This window comes from Nymphalis io, chromosome 2, assembly GCF_905147045.1.
Source record: "Nymphalis io chromosome 2, ilAglIoxx1.1, whole genome shotgun sequence".
Taxonomy (NCBI): domain Eukaryota; kingdom Metazoa; phylum Arthropoda; class Insecta; order Lepidoptera; family Nymphalidae; genus Nymphalis; species Nymphalis io.
In genome coordinates, this window is record NC_065889.1 from 7,974,461 (window position 1) to 8,000,227 (window position 25,767).

Consider the following 25,767-nt stretch of genomic DNA (forward strand, 5'->3'; position numbering starts at 1 on the left):
CTATCATTTTTTTCTGCTACATTTCTTATTTCTATTATTAATATAAGTAACTTTTGCTTTTCTCTATGCAGTAGTCTCCGCCTTTCAGATCATTAAGACGGTAGCGTTGTGTTCTGAATGGTAAATATCTAATTATCTTAATAAAGTTTTATTAACCTTTGGCATTGTTAAATTAAGCAAAGTGTACAATTTAATGAAAAATAATAGACATATAAATAAAGTGATACCGATTTGTAAGGAAAATGTGGTATTTTCATAGAGAATACTGATAATTTTACATATTGTGTGGTTAACTTAGTATTTACTGTTAGTTTCCCTTGTTGTTAAAATTACTAACGACTTCTGACCATACTTCTTAATGAGTCGTCAATAAAACTTTGATAATAAAATTCCGTTCTTGTTCTAATTCACTTTTGATGTCGAATCGACTGGTTACCCTATTTATTTTTTGCATTGTCTTGCTGTCAAAGTATACTGAATAGGCTTACCTTTGCAAACCAATATTTTTATACTCTTTAATCGTAATGTCAATTGAATACAGAATATTGTCACGCGTAGACAGAGAAACTAATAGACGCAATGACGATTTCCTTCTCACTTACACAAGAAAGAGAACGAAAATTACGTTACAAATGGGTTAGACAGAGATAGAATTATCAAATCTTTTGTCCCTTATCGCGTAACCAGTTTTGGTGTTTGTTTCGCTACTTAAGTAGCGAAACAAACTTGACAGTTGGTGCGTTCATTGTGTTTTTTGTTCAATTTTCGCTTACTTTTGTGTTAGAAAACGATTCTAATCCACTGAAAAGGCCGAGAAACAATCCTTATACCATATTGAAGGTTTTACAATGGTACATTGTCGTAATATTTCATGTTAAAGTGATAGCAAGAAGAAAATTGCCGGCGTGTGTTTTTACGCGTAAGTACGACGATTTTGTTCCTAAATATAGTTTCTCAGTGATGTTTATTTATGCCATAGCATGACGGAATCTTATATTATATTAAAATCCTGAAGATAATAGGATTTTCCAGTTTTTATCATTCATAACCTATAATTATTTATCATGTAAGTGCTGCCAGCGTCAGCTAAAGAAAATGTCCCGATTTTCGATAAAAAATATCGACTCGTAGACAATGCAAACAAATAAATATGGAGTCCAATAATAACCTAAACTGCTTCGTTATATGTAAATATGTTATTTTTATTTACGTTTTCTTTTTTATAATTTCCTTACGGCAACATTATTTAACATTCTTCATGAATTTATAATATTATTAGATTCCGAGTCAAGATGTTATCATAGAAATCTATGTGGCAACTATTCTTTAGTAATAATTTAATTGAGTGTTTTAGATTTCAACTTCTGAGAAGAATGCTAATCCAGTACCATATAAAGATGCTGAAGTACTCTTGATAACGGAAACAAAAACAAACAATGCAACAGTTTTTGGGTGTAGTTGGAAAACAAAAAAATATTTTAATTAAAAAAAGTGTAATAAATTTTAAAAAGTAAAATTTAATAAACATATTTTGTTTTAATGAAATCCTGAAAATTATTTATCTCCCAAAATAGGGAATGCAGTTACTATGGCAACATTATACGCAAACATTAACAAACTATCTCTGCCTCAATCGCGGTTTCACGGCCCCTTGGTCTATTTGTTTCTCTGTCTACGCTGTCATGTCAACTGTCATACCAACAAGCTGACCACAAACTAAGCTGTGTTTAAATTTATTTTGTGCAGCTGTGAGTTTAGACATTTTAATAAATTTGATTAGTTACCGGTAAATAAAACTGGAATGTAAGTGCTAGAGACATTATATTTGTAAGTTTAAATAATTCAAATTCCCAAAATATAAGTAATTTAAGTGACCGGTCGCGATTGAAGAATGTTTATTCGGTTGTCGTATAAAGAATGTATGCTGTGTTTTTAAAACGATATAAAGGCATGATCCTCGCTAGCATATTGTTTTTTTATTTAGGTTGTGGTATAACTTTAAGTTTTATTAGGATAGAATGTGCATCTACAACAACAAACCCTAACACAAGAAAAAGTAAGGAGAACTTTGACAACAATTTAGATAAAATAGAATATGCCGTGCTAATTATTAGCAACCCCTTGAACGAAGCGAAACGTGATGCGATAAGAGCAACATGGGCTAATTTTATTGATAATATATTTATAGAAAATGGTGAGCATTTATATAAATGGAATCACACTTGGACTGGGAACAGCATTAAACATGGACTTATTAAATGTTTTTTTGCTGTGGGTACTGAACATTTGGACACAGAAAAGATAAAAAAGATCCAAGCTGAACATACTAGGAGTAATGATCTACTACTTTTAAGTGATTTTGAAGATAGTTATAATAACTTAGCTAATAAATTAATTCACTCCATAGAATGGATGAGTAATAATTTAAAAGAACTAAAATATGTTATTAAGTGCGATGACGACTCATTTGTTAGAATTGACTTAATTGTAAGAGATCTTGAGGCTTTTGCTCCAGAAATGAATGGACCAACAATCAGCCAATATGTCACATATAAGGTATCATATACCTCTTACATATGTTTATTTTGCATCTTCTAGTAACAATATATGCTTGAGAAGATATAATTTTTAGATAAAAAATAGTGTGTATTTGTTTCAGAAATCTTTACCTACATATAAGGGCTTATATTGGGGGTATTTCGATGGCAGAGCAAAGGTGTTTTTAAATGGTAAATGGCAAGAAAAAGAATGGTTTCTTTGTGACACATATCTGCCATATGCACTTGGAGGTGGTTATGTGATTTCTCGTAGTATTGTTGACTACATAGCCAAAAATGCACAATTTCTAAGGTTTGTATTATTAAATTCAGAAAATTCAGGTTTGTTATAAAACAAATAAACAGTCTTCATTTTGAGCAAATACTATTTCTCTCTCTTTTATAAAATATTTAGTATCCAGTTATCAAACATGTGATAGGATGATAGTCAATTTAAAGTAAAATTGTTAGTTATTGTTAACCAAAAAACCACTATCAATGTCTACAATAATAACTGTTATATTTATATCTTGATATATCAAAGCTCATCTCTTACTATATTACCAATTGTCTTAGAATACTAATGGGCTTGTTAATAGAGCCCATATTTGAGATTTCATTTGAAACATAGTGCTTTTTTAATAATTCATAATTTTTTTTTACATAATATGGTTCACATTATAGTTTTTGTATTGCTTTCAGTCATTATAATTCAGAAGATGTTTCAATGGGTGTATGGACAGCAGCTCTTGATGGTATTAATAGGGTTCATGATACCAGATTTGACACGGAATGGAAATCTCGGGGCTGTGATGGCAGTATGCTTGTCCGTCACAAACAAACACCAAGTGACATGTTCCAGATGTACAAAACATTAGTACATTCACAAGGAACTAAACTTTGCAAGACTGAATCAGCTTTAAGAAAATCTTATCATTATAATTGGAATTCATTGCCAAGTGTATGTTGTAAATAGGATCTAGAGTATTTTTTTTTAAATGATTGAAAATTTTTAATAACCTTTAACCCACTAACTTTTAAATGATTTTAAAAGTTTTTAAAAAATCTTTTACCCTTTTATAAAATAGCTCTTTCATGCAAACTAAATAGGATTGACTGTATTTAAAATGCCTAACTAACAAACAAAGAGAAAACAGTCTATATTATAATCGTTTTTTATATTATTCAATTGTGGAGAGTTCACCCACCTGCTTCAAATTTGAATTATACATGTCTATTTTATATAATTTGACATATAGACAACATCTGTGGTTACTGCTCCATTATGTAACTTTAAAACTGACTTGTATTGTGAAATTTTATAGCCTACAACTGATTTATGTTAGATTATTTATTATTTATAGATGATATATAGCACAGGGCCAGTCTCATTTTATCAGGGTAGAGCAAGATCGCTTCTTCTTCAGCCCTTCAGTCTTTCAGCCCGCCTTAGGGTCCGTTCACACAGACCGGCTCGGAGAGGAGAGCAGATTTTTATCACGTTGGAAACAGTGTTTTGAGTGATTGTAGTAAAGTTTATTTTTGCATTTGCACCTTTTTTGTCATTAAAAATGCCTGAACGCGCTTCGTGTGAAGTAATAAAAGGAGCCGACCGGCTCCGCTTGCGTGCTCTTTCTCGCTCGCACCCGCTTTCAGATCTCTTCCAGCCGGTCGATGTGAAATAGTTGGCGGCTCCGCTCCGGCCAATTCCAAGCGTATACGACCCGGTCTGTGTGAAAAGAAAAAAGCAGGCCGATGCTCTCCGAGCCGGTCTGTGTGAACGGACCCTTACGTTCCACCATATTTGCGCCGTTAGTGTTGACAATTTTTTTTTTCTCGCTGGATAAACGTTTTTACGCGTTACCCCCACTTGAAGTGGGGGTATGTGAGTTTCGCCTGCGCTTAGAACGTCCAGTGCACCGGAATACCAACTAATAAAGCAGCGGTGACCGCACCGTCTCTTCGGAGGGCGTCAGGTGATCGCTTGCACATACTAGTGACGCCCCGACGGTTGACCCGCCCGTGCGGGTTTCTAATCTCGGTATCCCGGGAACCCATTCAGCTCCAGCAAGGCAGAGCCTTGACCCTTGTGATAATGCTTAAATCATATCTTTTACCACCTTATCTATACACAATCATTTTGATTATTACAGTTTCATTATGCTTTTATTGTCATTAAAATAAAATTTTGGTGCCCCTTATCATCTGGCGCCTAGAAAGACTGCTCCTTTCGCTCTACCCGAAGGCCGGCGCTGATAATATAGCTGATTATCAGCTAATATACTGAAGCAATAAAAAAAAACTAAATAACAGCAAGTTTTTTTATTTAGAAATTTGAACACAAAAACATTTGTCAAACATAATAATTTGAATAAAAATAAGAATATAAACAAAATGCAAATATAATTAATAAACACATTTCAAAATAACATTTATTCAAGTTAAAAGATTAAAATAAATTATTTTAATGGTAATGAAAGATGTCATGAAGAATAAATTCCAAGTGAAAAACGTGTGCTGTTTTTATATTTATTAATCTTATGAAATTATCAAAGAAAATTTCATACTAAGTACTAAATATTTAATTAATATACTCACCAATGCATTATTCTATTTTTAAAAAGTCCAACACAGATAACGCAACTTCTATGGCAGACAAATGTGACAGTTCCTTGTAACTGGAAAGTGGGAACCATAGACATTGAAAGCTCTATAGATTATAGCGACGTGTGCGTTAATGCAGACCTAATATAATTTGTTAAATGTGCTAGGTCTACGTTAATTTAGATTCTCACTCGTAAATATAACTTCAGAAATAAATGGAATATACTTTCAATACAGAACTATATTTGTAAGAGATTTTTAGTATAGATTTGCAGATTCTATTTTCAAAAAACCTACAGTAATGCTAATATCACATTCATAGAGGATTTCTATAGTTCATTTTTAATGTCGACTTTTTACTTTTACGTCCATGTACGTTTGGTTGTTGTAGAATGTTGTTCTCGTCAACTCTTCTTTGAAATAATCAATCGTTCTCTGTAACCCATCTTGTAGAGATATCTAAATGAAAAAAAAATCATAGTTTACCTTTTTTATACTGCTACAATTGCTTTGTAATAAAGTTAATTATTTTCAATATTCCATTTTGCTTTCTCGTTCGTTCGCTAAGTCCAATAGTATGGTAAAAATGTACAAATATATATATATATATATATATATATATATATATATATACACATATACATTTGCACATACATATATGCCGATGATTTATATTAAATAGGTATTTATTAATTCTTAGCTTTCTATTTTGTACAATTATTTACTACATTCATTACCATCGTATATGCAATAAAGATTGAAATAAATAATTATTTATACCTTAGGAGACCAATTGAGATGTGTTTCAGCTATGGTGATATCTGGACGTCGGCGCTGAGGGTCATCTTCGACAGCAGCACCAGTTGCTACGGTACTACGACACCCGGGGACTAGATTCTTTATTATTACAGCAAATTCTGGAACACATTTTTCAAATTATATAGATCTGATTACATTTTAGTAGAAAAAGAAATGTTATATACCTTCTATAGTATGTTCTACTGGATTTCCAATATTAACTGGTAAGGTATAACTGGAAGCCATTAGTCCTAATAGGCCATCTACCAGATCCGAGACATAACAAAACGACCGCGTTTGTTTTCCATTGCCATAAACCTGATGAAAAAAAAAAACAATTTTAACTTTAAAATTAAAAATCCCTGCAAATATTTAAAATTATTGAAAACATCATCACTCTATTCCCTCACTCTCACAAACCAATGGACGGCAGATCTGACACGACCGAAAAGATTTCAGGCGCAGGATCAACAGCTTAACGTGCATTCCGAGGCACGGGAAAGTAAACACCGCCAACCTTCTAACTCCGAACTGCTAAAAGATAATTTCTCGACGAAAAAACCTAATAACTTTTAGTAACACTCTGGATCTGCGACCTTATAAGCTACCGGATTAACAATACCATAAAATAAAGTAATATTTGAGTTTAAAAAATAAAGTTTTTACTTACTGTAATAGTTAAATTTTGTATAGCTTGCATAATGAAATTGGACACGACTCTTCCATCCGAAACGTGCATTCGAGGTCCATAAGTATTAAATATTCTGGCAACTCGTACAGACACATTCTCCTGCTTGGCGTATGAGTACGCTAGTGTTTCTGCCACTCTCTTGCCTTCGTCATAGCACGCACGTGGCCCTGTAATTAGCTCTCATTAAATCGAACGTGTGCGGGCTTAGATGAATGCATTCGAATCGATTCGAAGCGATTTAAATTAGAGATCAAATATAGAAAAAAAATATAGAAAAAGCTAAGCTAAGGATTCTCTTAAGGCGAAGGTATAAAATACTTTTTTTTGCTTTATATATATTTCACGGGTTATGAAAATGGAATAGAACTTTGTTAATGTATATTGAAAATGACAGTTCTTGACAACGACGAGGGAAGTAACGTTAGCAAATGTTCTGAATCCTATCCGAATCTAGTTATGCAAAATGCCACTTTATGCATCACATCGCTAGACCCATAGAGGCGAAGCAGCAACGTTTACCGCGGGGAAAACACGCGAAATATAATTTTAATAGTAGTATTTTAAATACCTATTGGATTGACGTGGCCCCAGTATGATTCCGGTTGTGGATGAACCATTGGGTCACCATAGACTTCAGAGGTGCTAGCTATTAAAATTTTTGCTCCCACTCTCCTCGCCAAACCTTAAATATTTTATATCAGAATTAAATAATGACTTAAATTATTCTACAAATAGGCCTCCAGATTATAAGTGATCACTATTGCATAGACATCGGCGCTGTAAGAAATGTGAACCATTACACAATCAATGTGCTGTCCAACCATGGAAACTAAAATTTTATGTACATAGGGTTTGTAATTACGAATCTATAAAATTTAACAAAAAATTTGCAGCAAACGTTTAACAAATATTTAACATATGTTGAAATATAACAAACTCCATTGTTTAAGACTATATTAAGAAAAAAATATATTTACCAAGCATATTGATTGTTCCCAAAGTATTTGTTTTAATTGTTTTTACAGGGTTTTGCATGTAATGTGGTGGGCTCGCTGGACTAGCTAAGTGGTATATTTCATCTGCCTGAAATAAAAAAGGAGTTTATTTTTTTAACTGTAAAATTTGCCACAGTTAAAAATCTCTTTGGGATATAATACTCAATAAAATTAATTATGGACAATTTAATAGTAAATTGTCACAAAGCTGTGAATTGTTACAAAATTTTAGTTATATATATTGTTTTTTTTTTTAATACAAATTAATTTATGAAGTAAAGATCTTTTCTTCTTCAAGAGTTTATGTATGTGAGCGACAACTTTGTAAATTTAATTTGGATTCTTAGTATATAATGTTGGCCTACTAAAAAATAAAATACTTCATAGTGATATAATATAAACAGTATCATTGGTTATTTAATAATTAAATTAAAGTAGCACTTCAAGTAGATTAGGTACTGTTTTGTTATCATTTAATAATATATGTTTTCTTCATTTATAAGTAATTGTTTGATTAGATTATAGCCCACGTTTATGAAGTACAAGTACTCCGACTTCGTCCGGGTTGAAAATGATCTTTTTATGCCAAAAATGACTTTTATAGGATAAAAGTTGACACCTTGGGTTACATTTTTGTAATTTTCATAAGGATCTCAAACTTTTTAAATTCTATAGGTGAGAGATTTTTTTTTAAATTGGTTAAGTAGATTTTGAGTTTATCCATAACAAACAAAAAATCAAATCGTTTTTCTTTTAAATATTTGTATAGATTAATATGATAAAAATATGAAATAAAAATCAGTGTCTAGTCAAGTGTTAAAATATTGTCCAGCCATTTGACCCGCTTAGTTTTTATGAGTAATAAAATAGTTATATATTAACTTAATTGTGAACATAAAAAATAACTGTAAATTTTGTTTTCCAATATGCATGTTACAACTAGAGTGTTCTTTGTTATAGTTATTTTATTATTTGTACATATAGTTACTATGAAATTATTAATGCCAAGACAAATATATAACTTTATCAATACAAAAAGGTCTCTTTTGTTTCAATTTAAAGCATCAGACTAATATTATAAATGCCAAAGCAACTGTTAAATATTTATTTGTTATATATTATAAACAATAATGAAATTTGGCAGAGGTAGCCTGTAGTACCTGGGTACCTTATAAAAAAGGGGAAAAATAAACATGCATTGAGTCAACAGCTACTAATAATTAAATATTAAAACTTTGGTCACAATACCTCAATATATAATGGATTCACAATATCATGATGAATCATCTCAAAATTTCTGTGTCCGAACCAATGCTCAACATTTCTTTTGCGGCCAGTGAAAAAATTGTCAACAACAATGACTTCATGTCCTTGAGTCATAAGAATGTCGACAAGGTGAGATCCAACAAATCCTGCCCCACCTGTGACCTTTAAGAAATAATAATATGAAACTCTCACAAGCAAGTTGATAGCTTGTGAAACTATTACTTTATTTAGAAAAATATGAAATTACTAAAGAAATATTGCAATGTTTGTCAAGAGACAATTTAAGGGGAATGATAAATTGGAAAAGTTTCTTTTTAATTTCAATCAATTAATAATTAAAAATAAATTGGAGTATTTTAATAATTCGTCTAATTTTTGTTTGCCAACAATACTTATAAGTATGTGTTAGTGTATAATTAATTACCAATATTCTCTTTCGTTCCTTATATCCAAGATATTTGACATCAGGATATTTTTGTGGTATTCTTCCTTCTAAAATAGCTAATTTTTTCTCTAATATTTCTATTCGTGCTTTCGCTTCTGCCAGCTCTAGGTTTGAATTATCAACAACTTTGTTACTTTCCATCTCTTTTAAAATATTTTGATTGAAGTAATTTTTCTTTGGCATGTGATTAAAATCTCGGTACTCTATGTCCTGGAAATCCTTATCTATTCTTTGGTTTTGTCTGGCACTTCCTGTGCTATTTATTTGATTTTGCCTAAGAATGAGAAATATTAAGATAACTGCAAAATAATAATAAGTATATTAAAATAATAATGTGTTGAAATTAAATATTAAAAGCAATAAGGCTTTAGTATTATTCGTGACATGATATTTAATGACCCGTTTAATAGCTAAAATGCAATAATATATATTTATGTACTTACGTAAAGATAAAACACAAATGATGGTTACGGTCTTTCGAAATTTCAATGATTGTCTTATCATCTCTGAAAGTACAAATTTATTTCTTATGTTCACATTTCGTCTCTTCAATTTATTTTTATAATTTAAAGTAATATTACATATGAAATGTTTAATTACTAGCTTTTATCAAACTTTTGAAAAATAAACAAACCACACAATTAAACTCATGCAACTACAGTATGATTTTGACAATATTGACTTTGACAATTTGACGCAAGGTGAACAACAGAGAATGATATTGGTATTTTTTTATAATTGAAAGCTTTGAGGTTAAGCTATTAAATCTTTAGGCGTAAATGCGCTAATTCAACAGTGTATCTTTAAGTGAAAAGTTGGTTTAATTGTTTAATGCTTAAGGTCCAGAATAAAAAATAAAAAAATATATTTTGCAACAGATTAAAACTTTAACTTAATTGTCTGCGATTTCTTAATTTTTTACAGAATGTTTCTAAACAAAATTTAATATTGTGTAATGTATTATAAAATATATAAATAAAGTGTTATTGTAAATGTATTATAATGATATAACTTTACCCATATCTGCTTATAGAATTTGTAAAATCAAAACGGATGACTAAAAATATATAATATTTTAATTTTGTATTGTATATATATACGTCATTACAACACTTCGCTTGAAAATTACTGGCTAATAACCTATTACAACTTTATTTTAACTAGCACTACCAGCTGTCGTGGCTTTACTAGTTGCAAGAAAAAAAAATAAGTAGATAAAGATTTGTGTGTTTATAGCGGGACATGTTTATGCAATCGAAAAAACGTACTTATATTCGATTATGAACTATATGTTTGTTTTAGACTTTTTTGCATAATTGTTCTTTACAATTTGATACTATTGCCAAGTGATTGTACATTTTTCTTTTATTTGAATGTGTTTAAACACGTTGCATTTCACAAACATGTCTTTTTTGAGGAATAAATGTCTATAAACTGATGTCTCATATTATTGTGGTCACTTAGTTTCTGTTTTTTGTTTAATAATTTTAACATAGTTCTCCTATCAAAAAGTTTAACGCAAATCAGTTCCAAACGCTCTAGTAGAATAAACTGATATTGTACACCTTCAGCCCAGCCTTTGGGTATTAAACTAACTAGAGGTGACATGTGAGAAGTTAAGAACATATTATTACTAATGCACTTTCAAAACACACGGTCAAAATCGCAAATACAACCTTGATCAAACAAACATAAACACCTTACTAAGCAACATACTCTATCAGTGTGTTTTTATTTCCCTAAATAAACAATCCAGTGTGATAAGTATGTTAATACTTTTTTACAATTTTTTTAAGTATATACCTTAATTTTCAATTATATAACGACTTAGAATTTATACAATATAATGTTGCCATGTTGATAATTCCCAAATATATATTTTGAGGAAATTGTTTTGAATGTGCTCGATTACTAATCTGATTATAATATAGATATATAAAAAGGCCAAGGATATAGGCATAAAAATATATATTAATTCATTAAAATATTAACACAACTAGTTTTATATAAAGGGAATATAAAAAATACACGTGATCTGAACTGGTTGCACCGTTTGCATACAAGTATGCCTAAAAGGTATCATATACGCTATGTTTTAATTACTTAAAAATTTCACGTGTCATTTCACATTTACGATATGGGTAAGAAATCAGAAGATTAAGATTCCGATTTCATACCTAAGCAACAGAATTTATGTCGTTAAAAACAGAAAGAGATCTTCGATCCGGTCAATGTCCCACAAGAATCAATTTTTGGTCCATTTTTCTTCCTCATATAGGTACATAAATAACTTCTTCTTGATGATGATACTTCACTATTTTTTTAATAATAAATGTAAAATGACTGTCAAAACATTAAAACGAAACATAGCCAGTTTTTTTAGTATTACAATAGCTTGCCCTTATGTTATGTTATGTTATACCTTGCTTATATTGAATAAAAATATTTGGCAATAACATTGTTTCATTGGAGGTGAGCCGTCAAAAGTTTATGTGTCGACTCTAATTACATGTCTCTCTGTTTTACTTTTATCAATCTACCAATTTAGCATTACAAGAAATTGGTGTGTTTGTTTTTGGAATACGAGCATTAGATCAACAAAGTTTGTTGAATTTCAAAATTAGCTAAAATCGATTTCTTCGAAAATGGGCTGTGTAAATGTATGGGCGGTGTATCGCTATAAGCCATGGATTAGAGAATACTGTTTCATTATATAATGATTGGAGTTCAGTGCATTTTCTGATTTATAACATTTATCGAAAAATATAATGGAATAAAGAACACAGTGCTAACATTTAATATAGTGGATAATTATGACAACGATAAATATAAAAAAATATGACAACGGTTCTGATAACAAATCATGTAATACTAATTCTAAATCTATAAGAGGATAAAGATTAAGAGATCGATTAAATTATGACGAATGATATCAAATTAATAGTCATTGTGTACCTAATTATTTTGTTAGTTTCAAAATTATTTAGATAGCTAAGAAAAAATTCTGAAAAATAAAAATTTCCAAGCAATAAAAACTTTAAAATGGGAAAAAAGCTAAACATTGGTAACTATATATATATATTATGTATAAGGTAAAAATATTTAAAGCGCAAATTTAATTTTGAAATTCTTTTCTGATAAAGACTTACTCTTTCTTTTGTTATACAGTATTTAGCGTAGAATTGATGAATGTGTGGTTTAAAATTTTATGTATCCACTGTTAGGCTTAATAAAATATTTACTTATATGTAAAATATTGCAATCTACTGTAAGAAAACAAATGTCGTTGTATAATGGTTGTACACGAAAACTTTAAATATACAAAATCACAATTACAAAAACGAGTTTTTATTTAGATTTAGATTTAAAATTTTAGATAATTCAGACTTTTTTTTTAATTTTACTTATATTTAACATACGTTTATTTTAATAGGAACATAGGACATTTGAGATATAATCTTTATTAAAAAAATATCAGTCACTGCATTGTCCTCGAACTCGAACCAATATATCAGGCTGGTCGACAAATAAACCGTCTACACCCGCGTCTAGAAATGCCTTGATTTCACTCTCAAGGTCACCAAATGCGATAGGTGAATTATTATTTTGGAACTCTTTAGGCAAATATATATTTTCAGCTCGAAAAGTCCACGGATGAACTTCAAGACCCACAGCATGAGCATCTTCCACAAAAGTCGTCGGTGAACCCAGATTATTCGCTAGATTTCGAGGAATAATATAACTCTTTTCTGGTCCTACAGCTGCAGCATAATCAGCGACATCAGCAAGTCCCTTTGGAGTTGCCATTTGAGCATAAGTCAGCCCAGTACCAAGTTCAGCTTGATCATAGGGCATGCCTGTTCTAGCACCATATAATTGCAAAAGTCGAAGATTTGTTAGTTTTTTGAGCTTTCTTAAATTGCTGATTTCAAACGATTGTATATAAACAGGAGAATCTTTGTCGAAATAGCCGTTTCTGTGAAATACCTCTACTACTTTAGGTTCCATCGCTAATCCTAGGCGTTGGAAATGTAAGCCATATTTTAATTCTGGATAAATTCCAATAGTTCGATTTTCACTTATTTCTAAGGCTTTTACTAATTCAATTATTTCTTGGAATGTTGGTATGTCGTAAGCTTTATCCAATCTTGCATTTCCCGGCCGTATTAGTGGTATTGGTTCTGTAGCTCTTAACGTTTTAATTTCTGCGAGTGTAAAATCTTCTGAAAACCAACCTGAGACAATTTTTCCACTGACATTTTGGGTTCGATAACGATCAGCAAATTCAGGACGCGTGGATACATCAGTAGTATGACCCAGTTCATTTTCATGTCGTGAGATTAAATATCCGTCACTAGTCATCACTAAATCGGGCTCGACGTAATCGGCTCCCATTGTTATTGCCAAAGCATAGGCACCAAGAGTGTGTTCAGGTACATAGCCACTAGCACCTCTATGGGCAACTACTAATGGCTTGCAATCATCAGCACCACGCCTCTTTAATTTCTTAAAATCGGAATATGATGTAGCTGTTACAATATTAGCGATGAGAACCGCAAATAGAAGTAATAATATACGTCTTTTCACGTTCATGATTGATTTGAAATGAAGTGATCATGAATATAATAATAAAGATAACTCAAATATAATCAATCTTTTATCAAAAATAAAAATAGGAAAGTTGATTAAGCTCGTTGCAGTTTCGGATTATGTTCCCAAATTCGTTCTATTGTGAAACTCTTTGGTAATTAATAGTTTATCGATTGATTGTAATACTAGAGCTTTTCCCGCGGTTTCGCTTGCGTCATAATTCAGATTTTAATATTTTTTTTTAAATTATTATTTTAGTCAAATTTAAAATAGTCCCTCCCGATTCCCACCTGACGCAAAGCTGCCTATAATGCAGGCCGCATTTCCGCGCTATACGGCAATGGACAACCTCTGTGCAAGTGGAATCCGGAGCGACTGTCAAATCCCCTCTCTCTAAGGCAGAATTTATAAATATCATTTTCCATAGATCTTCCTTCAAAAAGAAAGGATATACTAACTATACAAACTTTCATCCCCTTATCATTAACTTAAATAATTTACAGTACCTTGGAATACTTCCAACGATAGATAATAATTTATAATTTTAATCCATTTTTAAGATTACCTACTCTTGACAAACAGATAGACAAAAATAAAAATATCGGTTGTTTTGTTTTTGCAAAAAGCCATATATTATAATGACAGTTATTTTTTGTAAAAGACAAATACCTACTTAAAATTTTTGTATTTGTATAGATAAATAATCTGCGGGAAAGAGCTAATTAATATATATTTAAATGTAATTAATTTAAATGTCTTGTTTACTTATCATTAATTAATCCTTAATTCTTTACAAAATAATATAGCTCGTATAGTCAAGCACAACAAGCTTTTATTACTTCTTTTTACATTATTATTTTAAAAAAAAAAGTTTTAGTACAAGTAAATAATTATAAAAATAAGCAACTACTCTAACATAAAAAGTATAACAATGTAGATATATAATTGTTATTGTAAAATAAAACAAAATTTTGAGTTAAAATTAAATTTTTTGTCAATTTATTTCTAAAGCTATCAATGACCGCAGTCACTTCGGAAAAACAATTTTTAGTTACCACGAGCTTACAATAAAATGAGAAAATATGATCGACTTACAGAAACAGGATTATCACTGTATATGACAATTTAAATACAAAATAAAATGAACAGATTCTGCTGAGTTTAAATAAATTGAATTATTCATCATTGTTGCCACATGTTGGTGACAAACGTTTGTGGTTATTAACCAAATTGTATACGATGTAGCTGAGTTTCTGAAGAGCTGTAAAATTTGAAAGCATCAATTGCTTATTTCATTTGAATAATAATATAAATTCTAGATTAATGAAAGCTTTACTGTAATATTGATTGTTAAAACAACATTTATACATAAAGCCGTAACGCCCGTGTCACATAAGGCCATCATTTTTCTATTTCTGTCATCATTGTTTTGACGTTAATTCATGACGACATTCATATTATAATAAGGTAAAATACGTACTTTTATATAATAACAGTAAAATAATACACTTGCTATGACTTAAATTAATTATCAATGAAATGATTTCAATTCCTAAATATTAAAAAAAAAATGTTACCTAATCTTATACATATTAAATAGTGTTTGACTTTGTTCATATTCGATGATTAGAGTAGACCACGCATCGTTCGACGGATTGAATTGAGTGCCAGCAATAACTGCTGTTACTGTTTATGTCATAGTACCATCAATGAACGTGGGTGGTGCGCGAATCATATTGGGCAATTGTATACAAAAACATTGCACTTATTTAACTAGTATCGGTTGATTTATAAGCATGGGCCCCGTAGACGCAGCGCTATGTCCGGTTGATCTGCAAAGAGACCATCAATGCCAGCATCAATAAACTTTCGCAATTCACCCATTAAGTCACCAGAAGCAGATTTTGATGGATTGTCACTTTGAAATTCCTTGGGCAAATAAGTATTTTCAGCACGGAATGTATAAGGGTGCACTTTTAGACCCACTGCATGAGCATCTTCGACGAAGCTAGTTGGATTCCCGAGGCTGTTATCTTCGTTACGGGGAATAATGTAACTTTTGTCTGGTCCAACTGCTGCTGCATATTTTGCAACTTCAGCTAATCCTTCCGGAGTAGACATATTCCCATACGTAAGCCCGGTGTTAAGCAAAACTTGATCTGCTGGCTGGAGGGATTTGTCACTTTCGAATAATTGTAGTAGTCTTAGATTAGTTATTTCCTTTAATTTTTTCAAATTGTTTACTTCAAATGATTGAATGTACACCGGTGAATTGGGAAATAAATAACCATTTCTATGGAATATATTAACGACAAGTTCTTCCATTGGCAAACCTAAGTTACTAAAGTGGCTACTGTGTTTTATTTCAGGATAAATACCAATTGTCCGTCGTTGACTTCTTTCCATGTCCTTTACAAGATCAATAATTTCTTGGAAAGTAGGGATTTGAAAAGCGCCGTCCATTCGAGCGTTGCCTGGTCTTACATCCGGTATACGTTCAACGGTTCTTAATGTTTTGATTTCGGATAAGGTAAAGTCTTCTGTGAACCAACCACTGATTTCGACTCCATCAACTGTCTGAGTTCGGTGGCGATTGGCAAATTCTGGATGACTTGCAACATCTGTAGTTAATCCTAGTACATTATCGTGTCTTGATATTAGGTGTCCGTCTTTTGTCATTACAAGATCAGGTTCAACGTAGTCAGCTCCCATTGTTATAGCGAGGGCATATGAGCCCAGTGTATGTTCTGGTACATATCCACTCGCACCTCGATGTGCAATAATAACCGGTGAACAAGAATCGGGTCCGATGGATTTGTTCGGAACCGACGCAATTGGAGTTGCCAATGCTATCGTTAAGCCTCCAATCACAAGAAACGCCACTACTCCAGTTAAACTTAACGCTTTTGTTTTAGTCTGAAATAAAATTAATTTTATATTAAAAAAAAATGTATATGGAATTGATTATAGTGAACTGGAAAATTATATTTGTTAGTAACATACAATGTATTTAAATGATAAATAAAAATTTTTGCAATCAATACTCTAGCCACGCTATGACCTCGAATTTGATGCAGCAAATGTCACAGGATTGAATAAAAACGACTTAAAATAACTTGTTAAGGAGACATTAATTACTTTATAAATTAATAAAATAAATTATTATAATAAATGGAAAGCAAAATGTAACCTCGATTATAAACCTTTTATTTAAAAAAAAATGTTTTAACTTACCATTTTCCAGACAAATGACATGCAAGTTGTGAAGAAAAACAAATTTTCACGAACTATTTATCTTTCGAGTATATACTTGAAATGTTTACAGACGAGTAATAAATTGTTTAGTTTTTATTTCCGTGCTGTAAGCATATTTTATTTATTTAGTATGAATAACAACCACACAACTGCAAGTTAACAACACATGAGATAAAATGAGGTTCGTCAGTGATAAAAGGTGAGCGTCGAAGAAACTATTACATTACAATTATTTTCCTGTTCGTCATTTAATACTTTGTGTATTAGCGTAGCAATACAAATGTATTTTTATATTGTTTCTTTTGTTTGTACAACGATACGATTATTGGCAGAGATATTTTGTTCTTCGTAACGATTTAATCTTGTATATATTTCTTGTAAGTAGATCACAGACGAGGTCAATGTTATATTGGATGATCACATAACTCGATTTTTAACGGATTTATATATTGTATTCCTTCTCACTAAGTTCAACGACTTTATTAAGACTATTTGTGTCAAATTTTACGTCATTTGTAGGTAGTTGCGAAATAATAAGGCGTAATGAATTGTGTAAGTATTAATATTCATAATGAGTTATAGGGTTGCTATGCTGCTTAAGCATACTTTATATGGAATGAGGTGATAACTTGTTATGACTACATTTTTTTTTCATAAAGACAGTCTAGCTAACCTGAGGCAAATCATCTTTGCCCATAAGCTGCCTTTCGTTCGAAAAACGGGTTCTAAAATGTAATTTTATTTGTTCGATTACCATTAAAATTTGACAGTAGAATAACTAGTAAGTATGTGGACATAGCATACTTACTAGTCCCACCGCCATTTGAATGTCACAAGTGTCCACTGACAAAGGAGAAGTGTATAATTATTTTGACCTACGGAAAGTATAGCTATCGCCGTGTTTTAAAATCGTTTCGGTGGTTTCAAATGGCCGTGAACGAAAGACTTCTAAAATTAATATGTATTGTTGAGTATATAAATAATATATAAATAATATAATATATTTAAAAAAATCCTTTTTACGTTTTCATTTAATATTTCAACTAATGATTGTTACTCGTCATATATTTCTAAAATATTTTTGAGTTCCAAATTACAATAAAATTTAAAAAATGCATAATTTTTAGTAACCAAGTTTTTTTTTGATTGTACATTATTCTTATATTTGTGATAAGGAAGATAGGTACTTAAGATAACGAAAATGACATTCCGTATGAAGTTAGATAAAAAAAAAGAAAGAATCAAAAACATGACGCCATGGCATATCTTATTCAGTCTTAAAAAAAAGAAATTAAGTATTTTAGATAGCACGTGTCAAAAGCATATCTTTTTTTTTTTTAAATTATGGGTATTATTTTATATAATTAAAGGTAGAACATTTATATGTGTTTATATAATATAACACACAATATATTACTACAACTACCATGAAACTACAGAACACTAATAGTGTAAAACTTTCAGTAGAAAAAGAAAAAGAGAAAAATAGAGGAATTGAGAAAGAGATGCAATGAGCAATGGAGTGAAGTACGTAACGTGTTAGAATATTGAATTTCTTGATTGTTCTTGCCTGTAGGATCAACATTCCAACCCGATATATATTTCGATTTTATTTGTCTAATTGGATGGTTTAATTTAGTTTATCTTAATATATATATAACAATATCATTCTTATTTAAAAACTACTACTCTGGTGGTAGAGCTTTGTGCAAGCTCGTCTGGGTAGGTACCACCCACTCATCAGATATTCTACCGCAAAACAGCAGTACTTATTATTGTTGTGTTTCGGTTTGAAGGATGAGTGAGCCAGTGTAATTACAGGCACTAGGGACATAACATCTTAGTTCCTAAGGTTGGTGGCGCATAGGTGATGTAAGCCCATGTCTATTGGCGTTGGTGACCACTTACCATCAGGTATACTCGTCCGCCTTCTTATTCTATAAAAAAAAACAATAAGTCGATGTAGAAAAAAATCTAAAAATAAGCTATTATTAACTACTAACTAACTACTCTGAAAAGTATATGTTGAACACACAAGTGTATTCTATAAGTGTTTGCAAAATGTCAGCTTAATCTGTGTGGGGAAACTGGCATAGAAAAAGGTTACAATATTAACCATACACAAACAGATGAAGTTCATTAAAATATCATGATGAAAAAAGTAAGTGATTCGTTCTATTTCATGTCAAATTGACTTAGATTAAATTCCAATTGAGTAACACACAAACAAACACACTTACTAACACACGCATATTACTAAGGATGTCGTATTATGCGTGACACACCTGTGATTATCAATACATGTGCACGCTGATTTACCAACGTAATTTACGTTTCTAAGTTGTTGAATGATTATACTATGTAATTATAATAGATTTTATTCATTTCATCACTAACATTTCTTTTAGAATTACTATCACGATGTTTTAAACGCAGTTAATTTCAAACCCTTTGCTTAAAATCTCTTTGGGTGGGTTCTTTCTTAACGTTTATGCAATCCGTTTTATTTATAGTTTCTAAATTATTAATTGTTTTGTTCTAATTATATTCTGTTGATTTTCTCTATTTAGATGAGTTTATATTTTTAATAGCTTTGCTTCCATAAGTAACTACCTAATTTCTAATCTTAAATCTTAATTGTATCTATTTTTAGTTCTTTAAAATCTATATTTTCTGTCTCCATGTTAGCACTATTAAAATCGATAATTCGCAGTCGTTAGACAACAGACATGTTTAATTTCTATCACTCGGCTTTAATTGTTGACAGTTACCATATATATTATCACCGGATTCGATATTTTATTTATCACATTAAGAAATTTATGACTTTTAAGATTTAAGACGCACTGCTTAAAAATATACTATAGGACCTACTATTATTGTTACAGACAGTCCAATATTTTTAAGCTCTTAATATTTTTACTTGTTGGTAGTGCCTTGTGTAAGCCCGTCTTGTATATCTACGTATACCCATTTTTAGTTTTGCTGTATTCTGGTTTAACTGGCTCTTTCATTCTGAGTGAGCCAGTGGAACTACATGCGCAGAAGAAATAATATCAGTTTCTATGTTAAGGATGATTAGTATTTATTACCGGCGCCAATGTTCATTTGTCCGTCCGCCTACCTATGATATAAAAAAGCAAAGTCCCCATTTGATGGAAAGCGGTCTCCACTTTCGAACTTGGCGCTGTAAGAAATATAAATTATTCCATTAATATAAGTTAAAGGACTAATTATGTCGCCAAAGCATATTAAAATAAAAATTTATCTGTGGTCACCGACCATAAGATCTTATGACCCTTACACATCCAAATAAACCATGACCGATTTATATATATTATGTCAATTTAATTTCTTAAACCAGATTGTCTTAATGCGCGTGGTCCTTTTTAGCTTTATAAAATCAAAATAATGCTATTTTTTGTACAAGTAAGCTCTTTGCAACTGTCTTGAAATATCATGTTGAAGTATAAAATAATACCTATTTATAATTAGATAAATAACATATTAACACATATTCGCTTACCTTTATACCATTTTTTTTTGTTTTTTTTTTTATGACATATTGCAATAAATAAAAAATGGAATCCTTTACGGCTAGCCCCATGCATAATGCCATACATGTCTGAAAATGTTTTTGCTAGTAGGTTAGTCGCGTAGTTTCTCGCCAGTCACCACCATATGGGCTGTTTTAGAGTTGAGTGCTGAGTTTAATGGTAGAAGCTATGAACTTACTGGTTTTCTTTGTGGAAGAGAGGGGACTCCTTGCACTGGTTAACCCAATAACTTAAAAGGCTCCCCAGCTGATTGGTTTAATTTAAAGAAATAACCTTTTTTTGCTCGGTCGGCTCTTACAACACTGTGGTGCTCTATTCTACTTTGAAGAAAATTGACACGGCCAACATATGCAAGCAAAATATAAATAAATTATATCGAAAGCTAAGAAACACTTTGTACATATCCCTCCTCTTAAGGTTTACAGCTTATTTCATCACGCTGCCCAATGCGGGTTACTGGGTACATCTGACACGAACGTTTCCCAACGATGTTGTCCTTGACTTCCCACTACATTTACATCTGCTTGCTCGGTTTTGAACCTGCAATATTTGGTTAAGATTCACGTGTTCTAGGCACTGCTTATGTTAAAAATATAAGTTTCATTAGCGCAGTTATGAAAACATAGATGCTTAGTTTTTAAATGTTTTTATGTTTGAACTGTTTTAATGAACTCCTTATCTCTGTTATGAAATATTTATTATCTGTAACAAAATCACGAGATTGTGAATGTAACTATTATAAACGTTACTGCAGTGTAAATATGTTTATTAAAAAGGTATAGATCCCCTGAGGCAGACAAAACCAACCCCGTTTGTTGACACAAAGATTTAATAAAATAGGGTTGCCTCCTCAAAAAATTACCGCTATTTCATTCTATATAAACAATCACACAAACATATAAAAAATCAAAATGTCCTAGCAGTATAAAATCCATTCTACAATTTGGTAGTATATGTAGTCTCTGAAAGAAACTATTCTATTTGATAGGACTAAAAGATTTGCTATGCTTTGCAACTCCACATAAAAGAATGTACAATAGCTCTTTTCACACTAATATTACTATCCCTAAGCCAAACAAAGACATTTTTGTTTACAACTATATTAACTTAACAATAAATAAAAGTTAGTAGTTTAGATAATATATTATATTTTACAACGGTTATTCTATACATTAACGGTTATTCTATACATTAACGGTTGTTCTATACATTGTTGTTTGGTTGTTTAATACCTCATCAGCTTAAGCTTTTGCTTAAAATTAACGTCTATTGTTGTACGTATATCTAGCACCAATTTGACGCTTTTTGGAGAGAAATAGTTATTAATGTTGAAAACAAACAATGCAAATTATCTATAAAATAATATATATATATTAAAAGTTATAGTGTAGGTGTGTGACCCTATATGAGGGAGTTTAAAAGATCCCTCAGCGCCAGATCCCTTGCAAAATTCGTTTGTTTTTTTCCACCTACCCTTCACTACGTCGCATCATCTAATCCCAGTAGATCGAATTAATAAAGTTTGTCGTTAATCATTATCGTAAGCTGCGAATACGGAATTAGACATTGATTACAGCAAGGGTGAATGGTTAAGTCGAGTTTATTAGCCAACAAGATTTACTGTTGAATAAAAAAGTTGATTATTTTTTGATTTAGCGGACTTAGGACCGAACGGCAAAAACCAATAACAGAACCCTATTTTTAAAAAGACAATACATCAGTATTAACTGATCAAAAACAGACCTTTATATTAAAGTTATCAATTTATAAGCAAATGTTTAAAGTTTATTTAAAAAAACGAACACAACAGACAATTATAATTTTGATTTTACTATGTTTTTATTAAGTTGCTTTTTTAATGCACATACTTTATATATTATGTAAGACAACATTATAAGATACATATTGATCACAAATCACAATGAGAATGCATTTGTATTGATAAATCAAATTAATATTTATACGTGAACATAAGACACAAAATAAAGTTATTTAAAATAATTGAAACTGTGGATAGTGATTTGTTTGTTATTAATTGAATCCGACTAGAAGACTACATCTCCAGTTCGCCTTCGAAGGAAGGACTTTCGCCTTGTGGAAAACCACTTTATAATAAAACAATATACATAAATAATAATATATTTACTATAATAGATATATCTGTTGTGAAATATTGCATACCGACTTACGGTGATACGATATTTTGTTTCGCGTATCATATTTGAAATGTTATAATTATTGGTCAATGTCGTTTATTACTTTCTGACGTTTCACAATTGTGTTCTGCGGTCAGATTCGATTATTTTTAAAAACCTTCACTTGTGTGCCAGTAAATGTTTATAAGGATAACGCTATAGCTACCTACTTAGACACAACCTTTTTTTTAATCAAATTTATAAGTCCATACGTATGTACGTTGCATTTACTCGCAACAATTGTGTTAGTTCACTCTTAATTTATTTACTATGGTTTCCCACAGTTACAAGTGTTTGTGGCAAATCTAATTATATAGGGGACAATCATTCGAACTAGTTGCTCCCTGAGGAATCTCTTCACGGGGTCCCTTTTCTAACAAAGTTTATTCATTTAGCAATACTGTGTAGGGTTCTTGTGTTGTTCTTAACGGGTTACCCATTACTGCCCATTTATTTATAATTTTATTAAGTAACACTTCAAAAAGTAACACACTAAAAAATAATGTAAATGTGTTTTGAAATCACAACTAATATTATACATGCGAAAGTGAGTTTGTTTGTTACGCTTTTACGTATTAACTTAGGTTCAGGTCAGGGACGCAGGAAATAATATAGGGCACCTAACTCCTGTCCCTTCTTCTCAGAAGCGGGCGAGGCCACGGGAGGAAACTAGCTTTGCACATATTTATATCATATTATCATGAAAATTTGGCGGATTATTCGTTTGTTATTTGGCAAGATCTCAAAGGTTTGCAACACTTTATATCTCCTATGTATATACCATTCTAAATATGTTTTTCATATTTTTGTAGAACCTCCATTCTCTCTATCTATTTTATCCTCTCCCTCCTTTCTCTGTTCGATTACAAATAAAAATTATAAAGAATATCATATCAAATTATTAAAAGTACTTAATCATCAAACAAACTTCTTTTCTTTTCAACTTTGTGATAAATCAGTGTTAATTTAAGTTTTTGTTTTTTTGAATTAATAAATATTTGAACGAAAATAATTTATTAAATTATGGCTAACGCGAAAAAATGTACGCTTTGGGCTACAAATAAATTATTTGATACAGAAGTGATTCGGTTAAGTGGATAATAGCCGGGTTGGTCATCCAGGGAGGAGCAGCCCCGCCTACGAATATTAGGCTCCTTTTATTAAAAAAAAAGGATCGCTTTAAGTATTTGAGTAAACATTCCAATAAATACATGTCTCTTGATCAAAGTGCTAAATTAGGAAAACTGTTCGTATTTTTTTTCTGCTATAAAATATCAAGAACGCTTATCACTAGTTTTACATAATGTTATTTTTAAGCCTTGAGAGTTAATATTATAATTTTGTATGAAGTTTTTCCTTTTCCATATTATAATAGTTTTTGTAAGCCTCGGTATATAATTACTATATACACGGACATCATCACGTGTTTAAACATCGATTACGTATATAATATGTCGAATTTAAATCTGCTACATGTGTGGCAACCAACCGCTAGAGAATATGGTGGAATGAGTTCTAAACATTAATTTACAAAGGTTACTATTACTTCACTTAAATATACTACAGTGTGTCTAATAAGAGTTTTTTTTAATTCCGATTTTTGTCACTAGACAGCGCTGTATTCATCCTATACAAATCGCAGTTAACGTCGTTAATTGAATAATTATAAAATCACACATTAACTCGCATTAGGCACACTGAAACAATAATAAATCTGCTAACGAAACCTCTGAGTTTTATTCGTCGGTTCTTCTCAGGTTAAAGTTTGGTATTGTACGCACGAAGCGTTTCAATACATTACTGATACGATTATTTCTAATACGTTTTGCTAGGAATAGTTTACCATATTCTGTTTTTCCTGACACATACAACCTGAGTACCTTCAAAATAAGATGAATAGGCACATTTTAGGCAAGCGCACTCTAAGTAAGACCCCTTTTATATTGAATAAAATAATTTTGATTTGATTTGAATAGAGCTGTCGGAATTTAAGCTAAGCTGGTCAATTTAAAAGACTGGCCACCTTAAGAGGAGATATTTTCATTAATTCAGCCGTGTTGGAGTATCGTGATATCCTGATTCGAACCTCGAGATCCGCTACCATAAATTGACTACAAGAACAACAAGGCACGGGATACTGTACAAAAAACATATATTTTCGCAGGTATGTGCATAATACCTACATGACAACTACCATGTCTACCATCTACCATACCATTTACTGGTGGTAGGGCTTTGTGCAAGCTCGTCTGGGTAGGTACCACCCACTCATCAGATATTCTACCGCAAAACAGCAATACTTGATATTGTTGTGTTCCGGTTTGAAGGGTGAGTGAGCCAGTGTAATTACAGGCACAAGGGACATAAAATCTTAGTTCCCAAGGTTGGTGGCGCATTGGATATGTAAGCGATGGTTGACATTTCTTACAATGCCAATGTCTAAGAGCGTTGGTGACCACTTACCATCAGGTGGCCCATATGCTCGTCCGCCTTCCTTTTCTATAAAAAAAAAAAAAAAATCTGCCTCATCTAAAACGAATTTCAGAATGATTATTGAATTTGGTAATAGGACATCGAAATCTGTAGGTTAGAGGTTGTAACCTTAAAAAAAATAACCCAGATAAAATGACGGTACAATAAACCAAATACTATAAATAAAAATGTTTTATGTTTTAAACCAGTGTTATTAAATTAGTGTCGTTATCCCTAGGGTATAAGAATCAAAATACATTGAAGCGACATCGTATAATAATTTACCTACTAGTTGTGCCTCTATAAATGTTATTAGAACTCAATAGTTAAGCTATCGGTCAATCGCCGTTGCCTACAATCGT

At 31.2% G+C, this 25,767-nt stretch overlaps 4 protein-coding genes across 7 annotated transcripts; 1 reads left to right on the top strand and 3 right to left on the bottom strand.

Annotated features, from left to right (window-relative positions):
* The first annotated feature begins 1,809 nt into the window (after positions 1-1,809).
* On the top strand, positions 1,810-5,316 carry LOC126778792 (beta-1,3-galactosyltransferase 6). The gene is made up of 3 exons (XM_050502463.1): positions 1,810-2,556; positions 2,660-2,850; positions 3,240-5,316. The coding sequence occupies exons 1-3, from the start codon at positions 1,918-1,920 to the stop codon at positions 3,511-3,513; spliced, it is 1,104 nt and encodes a 367-aa protein (XP_050358420.1). The 5' UTR covers positions 1,810-1,917; the 3' UTR covers positions 3,514-5,316.
* LOC126778730 (UDP-glucuronic acid decarboxylase 1) lies at positions 4,845-10,464 on the bottom strand. Of its 4 annotated transcripts, none has more exons than XM_050502367.1 (9): positions 10,354-10,464; positions 9,316-9,610; positions 8,874-9,053; positions 7,608-7,713; positions 7,199-7,312; positions 6,610-6,797; positions 6,125-6,257; positions 5,922-6,058; positions 4,845-5,600 (listed from the first exon to the last, which is right to left on the bottom strand). In XM_050502367.1, exons 2-9 carry the CDS (start codon positions 9,517-9,519, stop codon positions 5,484-5,486), a joined length of 1,179 nt encoding a protein of 392 aa, XP_050358324.1. In that variant the 5' UTR covers positions 9,520-9,610; positions 10,354-10,464; the 3' UTR covers positions 4,845-5,483. The 4 variants fall into 4 exon arrangements, with proteins under 4 accessions (XP_050358324.1, XP_050358315.1, XP_050358312.1 ...); XM_050502358.1 differs by lacking the exon at positions 10,354-10,464 and adding an exon at positions 9,971-10,002; XM_050502355.1 differs by lacking the exon at positions 10,354-10,464 and adding an exon at positions 9,780-10,002 and having other exon boundaries at positions 9,316-9,635.
* Positions 10,465-12,765: 2,301 nt separating this feature from the next.
* LOC126778785 (uncharacterized) lies at positions 12,766-13,941 on the bottom strand. Its single transcript, XM_050502449.1, has one exon. The coding sequence runs from the start codon at positions 13,927-13,929 to the stop codon at positions 12,811-12,813; it is 1,119 nt and encodes a 372-aa protein (XP_050358406.1). The 5' UTR covers positions 13,930-13,941; the 3' UTR covers positions 12,766-12,810.
* Positions 13,942-14,895: 954 nt separating this feature from the next.
* Positions 14,896-17,655, bottom strand: LOC126778782 (uncharacterized). The gene is made up of 2 exons (XM_050502434.1): positions 17,161-17,655; positions 14,896-16,842 (listed from the first exon to the last, which is right to left on the bottom strand). Exons 1-2 carry the CDS (start codon positions 17,179-17,181, stop codon positions 15,715-15,717), a joined length of 1,149 nt encoding a protein of 382 aa, XP_050358391.1. The 5' UTR covers positions 17,182-17,655; the 3' UTR covers positions 14,896-15,714.
* Between the last annotated feature and the right edge of the window lie 8,112 nt (positions 17,656-25,767).

Excerpts from the sequence above, each read along its gene's own strand:
- LOC126778792 (XM_050502463.1), top strand. The coding sequence starts at position 1,918 with ATGTATGCTGTGTTTTTAAAACGATATAAAGGCATGATCCTCGCTAGC. Across the intron at positions 2,557-2,659 it reads GCCAATATGTCACATATAAG|AAATCTTTACCTACATATAA; the intron begins GTATCATATACC and ends TATTTGTTTCAG. Across the intron at positions 2,851-3,239 it reads AAAAATGCACAATTTCTAAG|TCATTATAATTCAGAAGATG; the intron begins GTTTGTATTATT and ends TATTGCTTTCAG.
- LOC126778730 (XM_050502355.1), bottom strand. The coding sequence starts at position 9,840 with ATGATAAGACAATCATTGAAATTTCGAAAGACCGTAACCATCATTTGT. Across the intron at positions 9,054-9,315 it reads AGGAACGAAAGAGAATATTG|GTCACAGGTGGGGCAGGATT; the intron begins GTAATTAATTAT and ends TATTTCTTAAAG. Across the intron at positions 6,798-7,198 it reads GGGCCACGTCAATCCAATAG|GGCCACGTGCGTGCTATGAC; the intron begins GTATTTAAAATA and ends AGCTAATTACAG.
- LOC126778785 (XM_050502449.1), bottom strand. The coding sequence starts at position 13,929 with ATGAACGTGAAAAGACGTATATTATTACTTCTATTTGCGGTTCTCATC.
- LOC126778782 (XM_050502434.1), bottom strand. The coding sequence starts at position 17,181 with ATGTCATTTGTCTGGAAAATG. Across the intron at positions 16,843-17,160 it reads TGTCATTTGTCTGGAAAATG|ACTAAAACAAAAGCGTTAAG; the intron begins GTAAGTTAAAAC and ends ATTTTATTTCAG.